The 17,460-nt window shown below is 36.7% G+C and overlaps 1 protein-coding gene across 10 annotated transcripts in view; it reads right to left on the bottom strand.

Annotated features, from left to right (window-relative positions):
• Positions 1-17,460, bottom strand: part of DTNB (dystrobrevin beta) — a 243,097-nt gene that overhangs the window by 187,818 nt on the left and 37,819 nt on the right. For all 10 annotated transcript variants that reach the window (XR_003795006.1, XR_003795007.1, XM_029232736.1 and 7 more), the window contains exon 4: positions 16,471-16,684. Coding sequence is in view for 8 of the 10 variants with exons in the window: in XM_029232736.1 (XP_029088569.1) it covers positions 16,471-16,684 (214 nt within the window). In the remaining 2 variants the exon portion in view is untranslated. The remainder of the gene's footprint in view (positions 1-16,470; positions 16,685-17,460) is intronic.

The following is a 17,460-nucleotide window of genomic DNA, read 5'->3' as shown; positions in this document are numbered from 1 at the left end:
AAACTGGCACAAATGCATGAATTCTCTTGGGAGAGAAGAAAAGCTACAAAATTTAAAGAGTAAGTAAGTGATGGGAAAAGTAATAAGTGAACTTAGAAGTAATTCTGCGACCAAGCACTTAGACTGGGGCTCGGTGAACTGGTTTTGGTGATGTCACATCACACAATCCACACAACAGCGGCATCCTGAAGGGTAGAGGGTGTCGTGAGGGCACACGGGCTCCACTCCTCCTCTTCCACCAAAGTGGCTGTTTGTCTCCATTGTGCAATAGGTTTCCCCTTAGGATTTCACATTTTTAAAACATTCAAGACCCCTAGCTCGTTCTCCACCATCCCCTGGAAATTTCCTTAAAAAGCTATGATCAGATCTTTCTAAGAGTTAAATGTGCTACTATCGAGGGCATCAAAACCTTCCCATTCAGCACTAGTTCTCTCCTATTTTTTTTTCTCTCCTATTTTTATTTGGTTTTTTCCTGTCATCTTGAATCCATCAAAGAACAAGCAAGGATATTAGTAAATACTGTATATAAATAAATGAAATGTTTGTGTTTCCCAGGAAATTATAGTTTTGTTTAAAAATCACTAATGAGGAAGACTGTAACCCAATATTATCCTTTTTCAGCAATGTCCATTCCATAATATGCTAGCTGGGCACATTTGGAATTTAAGGAATACATTTCCTTTTACTTAAAGTGAACTAGTTTGGTTTTGCTTTTTTTTTTTCTTTTATATTGCTTTATTTTTTGCATCCAGTATTAAAAGGGAACTATGGAAACTTTCAACATATCCAAATTAAACTGCTAAAACAAGCTTTTAAAATAGTTCTCAGCCATATTTCCAAACTACACAGGAACTTTTTTCATATAAAATCACCATAAATTAGACATATAAAAGTCTTTACCCTAAAGGAAACTTTAGATTGTTCAAATTTGAGAGAATGTGTTCTACTGTTATTTTAGGTGGTAAACAATAACACTGAGCCTTTCATTGATACATTCAATATTGATATGCTTTGAAGATTTTATCCAAGCCTAGTTTCATTAGATACATGATTTTTAAAATACGTTTGTTCCATTAAAGGTGGAATTTCATTATATCTCAGAACCAACATGTTTGGTGAAGGCCACAGACTTTTACAAAACAAATCCTGATGAAAAAAATAAGAGGGAAAATAAGGTTCAATAGTCAGATAAAGTGTAAAAGGAATTTCTCAGGAAGTCATTATAGAACATTTTTCTTTCTTACACAGGGAGTGGAAAATGCAGAATACTATAATTATCCAAGAAGAATGCCCTATCAGGATTAAAATATAAAAGTTTACACCAGCAACTCAAAATGAGATAAGTCTTGTAGAAACTAAATCTTTTGTCAGAAATCACATGGCCTAATCAATAGCTGGTACCAGGCCTGCCCCTACAGCACCATGATTACAAAAAGAGGCCCATATACATATGTCTAAATATTAAAGTTATCAATCAAGCTAACAGATTAATTAAAATATGTTATATCTTGTACAATGACTAATATACCTTCAAAAGGGCCTGGAAAGTCAAATTCAAATCTAGGATTCTGAGCCACTTCATGGCCCCACATGCGGAGAGTCTGGCCCCCTTTTCCTGCCACCTCCAACACACCCCATACTTCAAAGAACCATATATGCATGTGGACACTCCAGCCCATGTGTCCATGTTTTGCCCACATCCACTGCAAATATCCAACCCAAGACCACTCCTCGGACCCAGGAGTACAACTACCTTAAAAAAAAATCAACAAACAGGACAACTTATACCAGTTTCAAAAGCATAAGTATTAGAACAAATGGACCGGGAACTTAAAAATAAACATAAATATATCAAAGAGACATATGAAAACAGACATTTTCAGGGAAATGCAAATCAAAACCACAGTGGGATTTCACCTCATGCATCTTAGAATGGCTATCATCAAAAACAATAAATAACAAGTGCTGGTGAGGATCTGGAGAAAAGGGAACCCTTGTGCACGGCTGGTGGGAATGTAAACTAGTGCAGGCACTATGGAAAACAGTATAAAAATTCCTCAAAAATCTAGAAACAGAACTACCAAATGATCCAGAAATTCCATTTCTGGGCATTTATATGAAGAAAATGAAAACACTAACTCAAAAAGATACATAAACCCTCACGTTCACTGCACCATTACTTACAACAGCCAAGACATGGAAGCAATCTAAGTGTCAATCAATGTATGACTAGATAAAGAAAACATGGTGTGTATGTATGTGTATGTGTATATATACATATACACATACATACATACAATGAAATATTAGTCATAAAAAAAGAAAGAAATCTTGCATTTGCAACAACATGGATGGACTTCGAGGGCAGTATCCTAAGTGAAATAAGTCAGAAGGGAAAAGACAAATACCATATGATCTCGCTTTTTTTTTTAATAAAAAATATTTTTTAAAAAAATACTTTTTAATAAAATATTAAAAAAAATTTTTAATAAAAATACTTTTAATAAAAAATTTTTTAATAAAAAATATTTTTAATAAAAAATATTTTTTAATTAAAAAAAAAAAGAAATCCCCAGTTCAAAGATATAGAGAACAGACTGGTGGTTGCCAGAAGCAGGGGGTGGAGGGTGGGCAAAATGGATTAAGGGGTCAAAACATACAAAATTCCAGTTATAAAATAAGTAAGTCATGGGGATGTCATGTACACCATGGTAACCATAGCTTAAAATACTGTAGTGTATATTTGAAAGTTGCTAAGAGAGATCTTAAAAGTTTTCATCTCAAGAAAAAAAACTTTTTATAACTATGTATGGTGATACACGTTAACTAGACTTACTGTGATGATCATTTTACAATATATAGAAATATTGAATCATTATGTTGAACACCTGAAACTAATATAATGTTATATGTCAATCATATTTCAATAAAAAAATAGAAATAATAAAAGTCAAACTAAAAGAGAGATTAGCAATATGAAATAAGAACCATAAATCATGAAACAGAATGAATCAGATATTCTAGGTTTGAAAAATACAACAGCTAAAAATTAACATAACAGATGAGACAAACAGTAGAATGACTCTAAACAAAGAACATATTAATGAGTAGAAATGCAGACTGATAAACTCTTCTAAAAGGAAGCAGAGAGGGCTTCCCTGGTGGCACAGTGGTTAAGAATCTGCCTGCCAATACAAGGGGCACGGGTTCAAGCCCTGGTCTGGGAAGATCCCACGTGCTGTGGAGCAACTAAGCCTGTGCGCCACAACTACTGAAGCCTGCACGCCTAGAGCCCCTGCTCCACAACAAGAGAAGCCACGACAATGAGCAGCCTGCGTACCACAACGAAGAGCAGCCCCCACTCACCACAACTAGAGAAAGCCCATGCACAGCAATGAACACTCAATGCAGTCAAAAATTAATTAATTTAAAAATAAAAATAAATAAAAGGAAAGCAGCAAGTTACAGAATTGAAGCATATGTGAGAAACAATAGGAGACAGAGGAAGTAAATATGACAACATTCCAAAAAAGAGAAAAAAGAAATAAAAACAGAGGAAATATTTGGTAATGGCAGACTAGTTAATTCTGATCACCTCTTACTCTGAGGAAAAGTAGTAAAGATGGGAAAAAAAAATTTTAATCTCCCTGAATGCAAATGAGGACTAACAACTGAGTTACCTAATACAAAGGAGCTGGATGTCCAGGGAGGTGAGTGCAACGACTGAAACTACTTTTTCCATGCAAGGGATTTTCTGATTTCAGAAGGGAACCAGAAAGGCTGAAGTACAGAGTAGTAACTCTTTGATAGTATTAAGGGGCTAGAAGAGAGATGTGGAACATTGAATCCTGATGAAACTGCCTACTCCTGCTCCCATAACTCTGGGTTGAAAGCCCAAAGGCTGCACCTAAAAGCACTAGTGTGCAGAAGTAAAACAGGGCCTCACATGGGCTGAACTGCAAATAACTCAGGTGCTTCTGGACTGTTATGGTCTCCAGGCACCTGGCAGAAGAAAACATAAATATAAAAAAAAAAAAAAAAAGAAAAGAAAACATAAATACTCTCTGTAGGAAAACATTATCCTAGGCCTCAAAGTATTTCTGCAAATAATTTTGCAATATAATGACTGGTACATACTAAAAATAAAAAGTAATTTTGGAATATGTTTCTCACATAATAAAAAATAACAAGGCAGAGAGGAAGTAAGATGACATGAACGAAAAACAGAAATAGCAAACAGCACAAAAAGAACCATAGGGAACCTAGATATTGGATTACAAGCACAAATCTTACAGTAACTCTGCTTATTATATTTAAGGATTATGAGATAAGAATGATGCATCTGGCATCATGGTAATATTGCTGAAAACCAAAAGAAAAAAGAAAAGAAAAGAAAGAATATCTTAAGAGTTGCCAGAGGAAATTGACAGATTACCATCAAAGCAGCTAAAATTATATCCACTATTGATTTCTCATCAGAAATTATGGAAGCTAAAAAAATACTAGAACAATATTCTTAAGATATTGAAAGAAAACAATTGTCAACCAAAAACTCATATATCAAATGAAAATATTCTTAAAGTATGAGAATGAAATTTTCAAACAAAAATTAAGACGACGTGCCACAATCTAACTTGCAGAAAGGAAATGCCAAAGGGTGTTCTTCAGGAAGAAAGAAAAGAATTCCTGATGGAAGCTTAAAAATGCAGAAGCAAGTGAAAAACAACAAAACTAGTATATTTAAAATTAAGCAGACACTATTTTATTATAGTCAACATCATTTAGTTTACCTATAAATTAAATGATGCTCACTGTTTAAAAAAATTAATAAGGCCTGCTTGATTTTAAATATATAAAAAATAAAAATACACAATCTCAATGACATAAAAGAATGGGTAAATGAAATTAAAGCGTCCTAAAACCAAAATGGTACAGAAACACATCAGTCTTTGTATTACCTAGAAAGAGAGTAATGGTACCAATTAATCTTAGACTTTGAAAAATCAAGAATACATACTGTAATCTCTAGGGTAAAAAGAGAGAGATGAAGGGAGAGCCTACAGATTAAAAGAATCTTAAAAGAATATCAACTGCAGGGAGACCTTCAAGATGGCAGAGGAGTAAGAAGTGGAGATCATCTTCCTCCCCACAAATACATCAGAAATACATCTACATGTGGAACAACTCCTACATAACACCTACTGAAGGCTGGCAGAAGACCTCAGACTTCCCAAAAGGGAACAGATGCCCTCAGGCGACCTACAAGCAGAGGCAGGGCCAAATCCAAAGCTGAACCCCGGGGGATGTGCGAACAAAGAAGAGAAGGGGAAATCTCTCCTAGCAGCCTCAGGAGCAGCAGATTAAATCTCCACAATCAACATGATGTACCCTGCATCTCTGGAATACCTGAACAGACAACAAATCATCCCAAAATTGAAGCTGGTGGACTTTAGGAGCAACTGTAGACTTGGGGTTTGCTTTCTGCATCTAATTTGTTTCCGGTTTTATGTTTATCTTAGTTTATATTTAGAGTTTATTATCATTGGTAGATTTGTTTATTGATTTGGTTGTTCTCTTCCTTTTTTGTATAGATAGATAGATAGATATAGATATATACCTTTTTTTTCCTTTTTCTCTTTTTGTGAGTGTGTATGTGTATGCTTCTTTGTCTGAGTTTCTCTGTATAGCTTTGATTCAACCATTTGCCCAAGGGTTCTGTCTGTCCGTTTTTTTTTTTTTTTCTTTTTAGTATAGACTTTAGCACTTGTTATCATTAGTGGATTTCTTTTTTGGTTTGGTTCTCCCTTCTTTCTTTCTACTTTTTTATTATTTTTATTTTTAATAATTTATTTTAATAACTATTTATTTATTTTTTCTTTCTTTTTTTTCTCCCTTTTCTTCTGAGCCATGTGGCTGACAGGGTCTTGGTGTACTGGCTGGGTGCCAGGCCTGTGCCTCTGAGGGGGGAGAGCTGAGTTCAGGACACTGGTCCACCAGAGACCGCCCGGCTCCATGTAACATCAAACGGCGAAAGCTCTCCCAAAGATCTCCATCTCAACACTAAGACCCGGCTCCACTCAATGACCAGCAAGCTACAGTGCTGGACACCCTATGCCAAACAACTAGCAAGACAGGAACACAACCCCACCCATTAGCAGAGAGGCTGCCTAAAATCATAATAAGGTCACAGACACACCAAAACACACCACTGGACACAGTCCTGCCCACCAGAAAGACAAGATCCAGCCTCATGCAGCAGAACACAGGCACCAGTCCCCTCCACTAGGAGGCCTACACAACCCACTGAACCAACATTAGCCACTGAGGGCAGACACCAAAAGCAACAGGAACCACGAACCAGCAGCCTGCAAAAAGGAGACCCAACCACAGTAAGTTAAGCAAATGAGAAGACAGAGAAACACAGCAGATGAAGGAGCAAGGCAAAAAAACACCAGACCAAACAAATAAAGAGGAAAAAGGCAGTCTACCAGGAAAATAATTCAGAGTAATGATAGTAAAGATGATCCAAAATTTTGGAAACAGAATGGAGAAAATACAAGAAACGTTTAACAAGGACACAGAAGAACTAAAGAGCAAACAATGATGAACAACACAATAAATGAAATTAAAACTTCTCTAGAAGGAATCAATAGCAGAATAAATGAGGCAGAAGAACGGAAAAGTGACCTGGAAGATAAAATAGTGGAAATAACTATTGCAGGGCAGAATAAAGAAAAAAGAATGGGAAGAATTGAGGACAGTCTCAGAGACCTCTGGGACAACATTAAACACACCAACATTCGAATTATAGGGGTCCCAGAAGAAGAAGACAAAAAGAAAGGGACTGAGAAAATACTTGAAGAGATTGTAGTTGAAAACTTCCCTAATATGGGAAAGGAAATAGTCAATCAAGTTCAGGAAGCTCAGAGAGTCCCATACAGGATAAATCCAAGGAGAAACACGCCAAGACACATATTAATCAAACTATCAAAAATTAAATACACAGAAAAATTATCAAAAGAAGCAAGCGAAAAGCAACAAATAACACACAAGGGAATCGCCATAAGGTTAACAGCTGATCTTTCACCAGAAACTCTCCAAGCCAGAAGGCAGTGGCAGGACATATTTAAAGTGATGAAAGGGAAAAAGCTACAACCAAGATTACTCTACCCAGCAAGGATCTCATTCAGACTCAGTGGAGAAATTAAAACCTTTACAGACGAGCAAAAGCTAAGAGAATTCAGCACCACCAGACAAGCTTTACAACAAATGCTAAAGGAACTTCTCTGGGCAGGAAACACAAGAGAAGGAAAAGACCTACAAACACAAACCTAAAACAATTAAGAAAATGGTAACAGGAACATACATATCGATAATTACCTTAAATGTAAATGGTTTAAATGCTCCACCCAAAAGACACAGACTGGCTGAATGGATACAAAAACAAGACCCACATATATGCTGCCTGCAAGAGACCCACTTCAGACCTAGGGACACATACAGACTGAAAGTGAGGGGAAAGAAAAAGATATTCCACGCAAATGGAAATCAAAAGAAAGCTGGAGTAGCAATTCTCATATCAGACAAAATAGACTTTAAAATAAAGACTATTACAAGAGACAAAGCAGGACACTACATAATGATCAAGGGAAGATCCAAGAAGAAGATATAACAATTGTAAATATTTATGCACCCAATGTAGGAGCACCTCAATACATAAGGCAAACGGAAACAGCCATAAAAGGGGAAATCGATAGTAACACAATCATAGTAGGGGACTTTAACACCCCACTTTCACCAATGGACAGATCATACAAAATGAAAATAAGTAAGGAAACACAAGCTTCAAATGATACATTAAACAAGATGGACTTAATTGATATTAATAGGACATTCCATCCAAAAACAACAGAATACACTTTCTTCTCACGTGCTCATGCAACATTCTCCAGGACAGATCATGTCTTGGGTCACAAATCAAGCCTTGGTAAATTTAAGAAAATTGAAATCCTATCAAGTATCTTACCTGACCACAACGCTATGAGACTAGGTATCAATTACAGGAAAAAATTTGTAAAAAATACAAACAAATGGAAGCTAAACAATACACTACTAACTAAGCAAGAGATCACAGAAGAAATCAAAGAGGAAATCAAAAATACCTAGAAACAAACAACAATGAAAACACGATGACCGAAACCCTATGGGATGCAGCAAAAGCAGTTCTAAGAGGGAAGTTTATAGCAATACACTCCTACCTCAAGAAACAAGAAACATCTCAAATAAACAACCTAACTTTACACCTAAAGCAATTAGAGAAAGAAGAACAAAAAACCCCTAAAGTTAGCAGAAGGAAAGAAATCATAAAGATCAGATCAGAAATAAATGAAAAAGAAATGAAAGAAACAACAGCAAAGAAAATAAAGCTAAAAGATGGTTCTTTGAGAAGAAAAACAAAATTGATAACCTATTAGCCGGACTCATCAAGAAAAAAAGGGAGAAGATTCAAATCAACAGAATTAGAAATGAAAAAGAAGTAACAACTGAAACTGCAGAAATACAAAGGATCATGAGAGATTACTACAAGCAACTATATGCCAATAAAATGGACAACCTGGAAGAAACAGACAAATTCTTAGAAAAGCACAACCTTCCAAGACTGAACCAGGAAGAAACAGAAAATATAAACAGACCAATCACAAGCACTGAAATTGAAACTGTGATTAAAAATCTTCCAACAAACCAAAGTCCAGGACCAGATGGCTTCACAGGTGAATTCTATCAAACATTAAGAGGTGAGCTAACACCTATCTTCCTCAAACTCTTCCAAAATATAGCAGAGGGAGGAACACTCCCAAACTCATTCTACAAGGTCACCATCACTCTGATACCAAAACCAGACAAAGAGGTCACAAAAAAAGAAAACTACAGGCCAATATCTCTGACGAACATAGATGCAAAAATCCTCAACAAAATACTAGCAAACAGAATCCAACAGCACATTAAAAGGATCATACACCATGATCAAGTGGGGTTTATCCCAGGAATGCAAGGATTCTTCAACATATGTATATCAATCAATGTGATACCCCATATTAACAAATTGAAGGATTAAAACCATATGATCATCTCAATAAATGCAGAAAAAGCTTTTGACAAAATTCAACACCGATTTACGATAAAAACCCTCCAGAAAGTAGGCATAGAGGGAACTTACCTCAACATAATAAAGGCAACATATGACAAACCCACAGCCAATATCGTTCTCAATGGTCAAAAACTGAAGCCATTCACTCTAAGATCAGGAACAAGACAAGGTTGTCCAGTCTTGCCACTATTATTCAACAGAGTTTTGGAAGTTTTAGTCACAGCAATCAGAGAAGGAAAAGAAATAAAAGGAATCCAAATCGGAAAAGAAGAAGTAAAACTGTCACTGTTTGCAAAGGACATGATACTATATGTAGAGAATACTAAAGATGCTACCAGAAAACTACTAGAGCTAATCAACGAACTTGGTAGAGTAGCAGGATACACAATTAATGCACAGAAATCTCTTGCATTCCTATAAACTAATGATGAAAAATCTGAAAGAGAAATTAAGGAAACACTCCCATTTACATTGCAACATAAAGAATAAAATACCTAGGAGTAAACCTACCAAAGGAGACAAAAGATCTGTAGGCAGAAAACTATGACACTGATGAAAGAGATTAAAGATGATACAAACAGATGGAGAGATAAACCATGTTCTTGGATTAGAAGAGTTAACACTGTGAAAATGCGTATACTTTCCAAAGCAATCTACAGATTCAGTGCAATCCCTATCAAACTACCAATGGCATTTTTCACAGAACCAGAACAAAAAATTTCACAATTTGTATGGAAATACAAAAGACCCCAAATAGCCAAAGCAATCTGGAGAAAGATAAACAGAGCTGGAGGAATCAGGCTCCCAGACTTCAGACTATACTACAAAGCTACAGTAATCAAGACAGTATGGTACTGGGACAAAAACAGAAATATAGATCAATGAACAGGATAGAAAGCCCAGAGATAATCCCACGCATATGTGGTCGCCTTATTTTTGATAAAGGAGGCAAGAATATACCATGGAGAAAAGACAGCCTCTTCAGTAAGTCGTGCTGGGAAAACTGGACAGCTACATGTAAAAGAATGAAATTAGAACACTCCCTAACACCATACACAAAAATAAACTCAAAATGATTAAAGACCTAAATGTAAGGCTAGACACTATCAAACTCTTCGAGGAAAACATAGGCAGAACACTCTATGACATAAATCACAGCAAGATCCTTTTTGACCCACCTCCTAGAGGAATGGAAATAAAAACAAAAATAAACAAATGGGACCTAAGGAAACTTCAAAGCTTTTGCACAGCAAAGGAAACCATAAACAAGACCAAAAGACAACCCTCAGAATGGGAGAAAATATTTGCAAACGAAGGCAACTAACAAAGGATTCATCTCCAAAATTTACAATCAGCTCATGCAGCTCAATATCAAAAAAACAGACAACCCAATCCAAAAACAGGCAATAAACCTAAATAGACATTTCTCCAAAGAAGATATACAGATTGCCAGCAAACACATGAAATGATGCTCAACATCACTAATCATTAGAGAATGGAAATCAAAACTACAATGAGGTAACACCTCACACCAGTCAGAATGGCCATCATCAAAATATCTACAAACAATAAATGCTGGAGAGGGTGTGGAGAATAGGGAACCCTCTTGCGCTGTTGGTGGGAATGTAAATTGATACAGCCACTATGGGGAACAGTATGGAGCTTCCTCAAAAAACTAAAAATAGAACTACCATACGACCCAGCAATCCCACTACTGGGCATATACCCTGAGAAAACCATAATTCAAAAAGAGTCATGTACCACAATGTTCACTGCAGCTCTATTTACAATAGCCAGAACATGGAAGCAACCTAACTGTCCGTCAACAGATGAATGGATAAAGAAGATGTGGCACATATATACAATGGAATATTACTCAGCCATAAAAACAAACAAAATTGAGTTATTTGTAGTGAGGTGGATGGACCTAGTCTGTCATACAGAGTGAAGTAAGTCAGAAAGAGAAAAACTAATACCTTATGCTAACACATATACGTGGAAACTAAAAAAAAAAAAAAGTGGTTCTGATGAACCTAGGGGCAGGACAGGAATAAAGACTCAGACATAGAGAATGGACTTGAGGATATGGGGAGGGGGAAGGGTAAGCTGGGACGAAGTGAGAGAGTAGCATTGACAGATATACACTACCAAATGTAAAATAGATAGCCAGTGGGAAGCAGCCGCATAGCACAGGGAGATCAGCTCGGTGCTTTGTGACCGCCTTGATGGGTGGGATGGGGAGAGTGGGAGGGAGACGCAAGAGGGAGGAGATATGGGGATATATGTAAATGTATGGCTGATTCACTGTTATAAAGCAGAAACTAACACACCATGTAGAGCAATTATACTCCAATAAAGGTGTTAAAAAATAATAATTAATTAATTAATTTTAAAAAAATCAACTGCAATACATGGACCTTATTTGAGTCTCAAATTAAACAACACAAAAATAAAAATTTGTAAGAGAATTAGCGAAATGGATATTTTAACATATTAATGAATATTTATATTAATTTTCAGGTGAGATAAGGGCATTATGGTAATTTTTTTAAGGCATCCCATCTTTTAGAGATATGTATGCACTGGAATATTTACATATGAAATGGTAACGACATGTGAGATCTGCCTCGAAATAAGTCAAGAAAGTGGGGAGGAGGGAGGCGGAGAGCCTGGGGATATAGATGAAATAAGACTGGCCATGTACTGGTAATTATGGAAGCTGTGTTACGGGCACACTGTTACCATAATATTCTTTCTATGTTTGTATATGTTTGACATTTTTCTTTAAAAAACATTTTACGAAGAAGACATCTTAAGTAAAAAAAAAATCAAGCTATAAATTGGGAGAATATATGTGCAACACACATAATCAAGAAACGATTGTTATCTAAATTATAGGAAGAACTCTTACAAATCAATATAAAAAGAAAAAATAACACACTAGAATAATGGGCAAAAGACACAAAGAGGCATTTCACAGAAGTAATAAATATGGCCAAGAAACATATGAACATGCTCAGTAATCAAGAAAATGCAAATCAAGATAACAATGAGATGTCATTTAGCAAAAACTAAGAAGTCCAAGAATTCTAAGGCTTACAGAATGTGAATCAAAAGGATCTCTTATGTATGGGTACAATTTGGAAAATTAATTTTATACTTTCTAAATAGCAGTTCAGAGTGAAGCTGAGCTTTCATATACCCCACAGCTCAGCAATTCTATTCCTCAGTTTAGAACCAAGAGAAACACTTGGACACAAATAAGAATATTCCAAGCAGAGTTGTTCCTTAGAGCAAAAATCTGGAAAACACCAGAATGGTATAGAAACACAACAGAATGTCATATAACAGTTAAAATAACTGAACTATAGATAAATGCAACATGAATGAATCTTTAAAATATGTTACTGGCTGAAAAAAATAAATCAGATAATAGTACATTAGTATGGCACTCTTTTTAAAATATTTAAAATTAAACAACACTTTCTTTATGTCCATACATGTGAACAAAAATGGTTTTTAAGACGCAAGGAAATGATAATACAAAATCAGAATAGGGTTCGCCTTAGTTAAGTGCAGTTCAGTGGGATGGGTTAGGAGATAAATGTAAATTATTGTCAATGTTCAAGTTCCTGGGTCAGATAGTGGGTTGGTGGATGTTTATTATTTCTAAGAATGTTTGAGGGAAAAAAGAGTATATAAAAAAAAATCACTTAGAAGCTATAGCAGTAATCCAGGCGAAAGATGATGCTGGTGGTCTGGGATGGTAGCAGTGGGGATGGAGAGAAGTACATAGACCTGAAGGATATTCAAGAGGTAGAAATGAAAGAACTTGGTAACCGACTGGATGTGGGAGCTGACAGAGAAGGAAGAGTTATAATGACTCTCAGGTTTAAGGAACTGGATGGGGAGTAGGACTATTTAACAAGAAAGGGAACCACAAGTTTATAATGCACTTCAAGGAGTTCAGTAGTGAACACTGTGGTCATCACCTTCATATCTAGTCCAGCCATCCCCATGATGAGGCAACACAGGGTGAGGGCGAGAATTTAACTATCCTCTGCCCCAAAGGCACAAATCCTTTGTTTCAGCTAAAAAGCCTACCACTTACACATACATGGCCCAAACGCACATACCCGGTGGAGGCTCAGGTACTTTTGTTCAGTGTTGAAAGAAAACTGGCTCTCTCCCCCACCTAGACTTGACAGGAAGCATTTAGTAGCTGTAGCAGGCATTTTTTGAAGTCAGCATAAGGATGAAGCTAATAGAAAAGAAGGTCAAAGCCAAGACCACTATAAAGACACGCAGGGATTTCCCTGGTGGCCCAGTGGCTAAGACTCCACGCTTCCAATGCAGTGGGCCCAGGTTCGATCCCTGGTCAGGGGACTAGACCCCACATGCCGCAACTAAGAGTTTGCATGCCACAACTTAAGATCTTGCATGCCGCAACTAAAAGATCCCCCATGCCACAACTAACGACCCGGCGCAGCCAAATAAATAAATATTTTTTAAAAAAAGAAGAAATGCAGCCAGGGCCCTGATTCAACCACAGTCCTGTCTCTGGCTCCTCTGTTATGTGAGCCTATTGTTCCAGTTACTGTGAAAGCCCATCTGAGTAGGCTTTCTATTGCTTATAGTTGAAGATGTGGAACTAACACCGAGGTTGGAAACAGAAAGGAGTTTTATAAATCCCAAGCTCTAAATCACTAAATCAGCTCAACTGAAGAAGAGGAAGGAAGGTTTCCTATCCCTCACACTGGGAATTTGGATATCCTTGTTATCAAAAACAAAAAAAAGAAGAAAAAAATGTTGGTTAGAGCATCACCTGTTGTACCTTCGGACCAGACCATGTACCTATGGTACTGTAACTGTGGTACTGAGGACCTGAAACAGGAAAAAACTGAGGCTAACAGAATGTTTTGGCTATTCCTCATAGCTTAAAGTCTACACACAGATGTTTATAGTATCATTCTTCATACTTTTCAATGTTTTTAATTGTCCAGTGTGAAATATTTTAAATCTAAGTATTAAAAAAATTAATTCCTAAGAAAATACATGCTTAAGGGAGAAAGTCTTAGACCCTATTTGTTCCTGATGATTGTTTTAGGGTCTCACAATCTATTATAATAATCAGAAACAACCTGACCAAAAATTTGACTATGAATTTGGAGGTGAGGGAATTTAATAATTAAGTTAATTGCTGTATTCAAATTTTAACTTTGAGAAATTATGAAATACAAAAGCTTGAAAAGATCAGTTAAAATAATAGGAATTCTACATACCAAAGGGACTCTCCAGCCTAAATAACAAAGTGGCCAATCTATTAAAGAGACTACTACCTTTGGAAGTGTTTAACAACAAAATGCCCTGATTTTCAAAAATAAAATTCTGACAACCAGATCCTTTCTTTTTTCCAGTACATGAAAGCCAATTTCAAATTTCCGGAGAGCTAACTAAATAAGCTCTTATCATATGAAGAGTTCAAGGTCAGTAAAGATGTGATGATTTATTCTGATGCCCACGGTCAACATTTTAAACAGGATATGACTTGAGAATTACCAAACTCACCCCTGCCATACTACATTCTTTACTCTTAGCTCATTCATCTCTTTTTGCTTTCCTAGTTCTCTTCGGTGTGCCCTCCTGCTGATTTACTGTCTCTTTTTTCTTTTCCTTTGTCTCTTTCTGCCTGTGTCCAGCTTTCTCCCACTGTGTCCCAGGACACCTCTGTACCTTCTGCCCTTACCTTTGGTCTTCCCATTCTCCCTTTTGCTATCTCTTCACTCTCTCTTCTCCTCCCTTCTTTAGCCATAGTACTTATTTGATATAATTATGGAGTCAAAGTTCATAATCTCTGCTTTATCATTTTTAGCTCTAAGATGACTTTTATTTCTGACTTTAAAAAGTTTCTTAAATTAATTTGTGTTGTGTGGCCCTGAAGTGACTTACTCAGTGAGTCAGTGTCACAATAAGGTGCTGCTTACTCACCACAGAATAATGGTTTTTACTAAGGTTTTTAGATCAGAAGAGTCATTCCTTGGACAGTATAAACTTAACCTACCAGATTAACTGCTAAAAAAAAATGGCATTAGAATTCTGGGACATATGCTACATGCACACTCATGTTTTAAAAATTCAAATTTCTTTAAATAATTTTTTATTAAATGGATGGAATATCTAATTTGATAACATCTTATAAAAATGTGGGGGCTTCCCTGGTGGCGCAGTGGTTGAGAATCTGCCTGCCAATGCAGGGGACACGGGTTCGAGCCCTGGTCTGGGAAGATCCCACATGCCGCGGAGCAACTGGGCCCGTGAGCCACAACTACTGAGCCTGCGCGTCTGGAGCCTGTGCTCCGCAACAAGAGGCCGCGACAGTGAGAGGCCTGTGCACCGCGATGAAGAGTGGCCCCCGCTCGCCACAACTAGAGAAAGCCCTCACACAGAAACGAAGACCCAACACAGCCAAAAATAAATTAATTAATTAATTTCTTTTAAAAAGTGAATTTAGTGAGTGCCTATGTTGTGACTTGACCTTGACGCTTGTATGGTTTTACCATTAATTCACAGAACCCTCAATATTATGAAGTATAACTAATAGCATTCTACAAATATATGAACTCATTTTCCTACAGAGAGAAAAATGAAGCAGAGAGAATTAACCCATCCAAATCACACTGCTGATAATACAGCAGGGATCAGACACCTGAACTCCTGGTTCCCGGAAAATAAATACTAACCTCTGTGCTTCCATCATTTATGATTTCTTTTTTATTTTTATCATACCAACTTAATTCTCCGTAAATACAAATATAACAACTCATTTCTGTTTTAATTTGGAGGACATTTAGTTTTCTCCTATTGTTTTAAGGTTTAGAACACAATGTTCTACATTGAAAAGAATTAAAATAGAATCCTAAACATAAATAAAGAGAAAACAAGGTACTATAGTCCAAAGGCAATTGCTATTACATAGTAAAGAAAAGTTAGTCTAAAAGTCAAATAGGAAGCCTCATAATCAAATGTACCACTTGGCTATATTTCACTGGATAGAGAACAGCTATATTAAGGTACCGACAATTTTACCAAACAATTATGTCTCAAGTGTTGTGAATCTCCCTAATGTTACAGAGGTTAATATGTGACATGCCCCAAGACAGTAAGTCACTCTGGCATTTAATCAGTCTTTAGAAGGGACTTGTACTAATTCATTTCCCTTTTAACTGTGATTCTAAGTTGACAACCCTTGGCAAGGCAGTACAGAAGAAGGATGATTAGAAGAGAAACATTCTTAAAATGGATTAAGCAGGGCAGCTACTAGCCTGTCATATGCAGCAATCATAAAGTTGAGGAGGAGGCTGATGGACTGTTCCACACTGATTTGGTGAGTAGAAGGAAGGCGCTTGTTCAGCTGGTAGTAGATGGATGAGATGACGGTCTCGAGGCGAGACACACTGATCTCAGTGGTATGGTCCAGTGTATTAAGGCCATTGTCTCGGAAGGCTTCAATCATGTTCCAGATATCAACAAGATGGACTGGAACACAAAGAAAATAAACTTTGTGTATATTTTGTCAACACAAACTTTGTGTTTATTTTGTAACTTTCTCAACAATTCAAAAGTTTTAATTCAGCAGAAAGATATAAGAACTTTACATTTACTTATATTTAATAGAATAGTGAAGGGTGGCAGAATATGTCACCCCAAGATATGCCACTTTGGCATACGGAGTAGTTTGAGCTAAAGACGCCTGAAAAACAGCAGATGCCAAGAAGGACACTCTGACCTCCCCTTTTCTTCCCAAAAGCAGGAAGTAAAAGTCCCATGTGAAAAATGCCCTCCCTATTCCAAGAGGAAAGAAACATCCTCATCACCAGAGACGGTGAATTGAGTCTGAGTGAAATCTGCAGACTTTGTTAAAATAGCTCTTATCTTTAGTCTCCTGACATATTTTAGTTATTTTTCCACAACTGCCACTCTTTGTTCAACTTAGTATATAAGCACTTAGGCCCACTCACTCCTTTGGGTTTTCATTTTCCTATGGGGGCTCCCATGTACATGTAAAAATCCATATGCTTTTCTCCTGTTACTCTGTCTTATGTCAATTTAATTCTCAGGCTCCGCTGGAGACCCTGAGAGAGTAGAGGTAAAGTTTTGCCTCCCCTTTGTAGCTTCAAAAATACACAATGAAAATGTAACAGAACCTCAAAGAGACAAATTCACAGGCTTTGTGGGAGATATTAAGACACCTCTCTTAGCAAGTGACAGAGCAAACATACAAAAAAAATAAGTACAGTCATAGACAAACTTAC

This window comes from Monodon monoceros, unplaced genomic scaffold (genome assembly GCF_005190385.1).
Source record: "Monodon monoceros isolate NGI ecotype Baffin Bay Population unplaced genomic scaffold, NGI_Narwhal_1 Super_Scaffold_19, whole genome shotgun sequence".
NCBI classification, from domain to species: domain Eukaryota; kingdom Metazoa; phylum Chordata; class Mammalia; order Artiodactyla; family Monodontidae; genus Monodon; species Monodon monoceros.
Note: the sequence above shows the minus strand (reverse complement) of the source record. Positions and strands in the feature narration are given on the sequence as shown.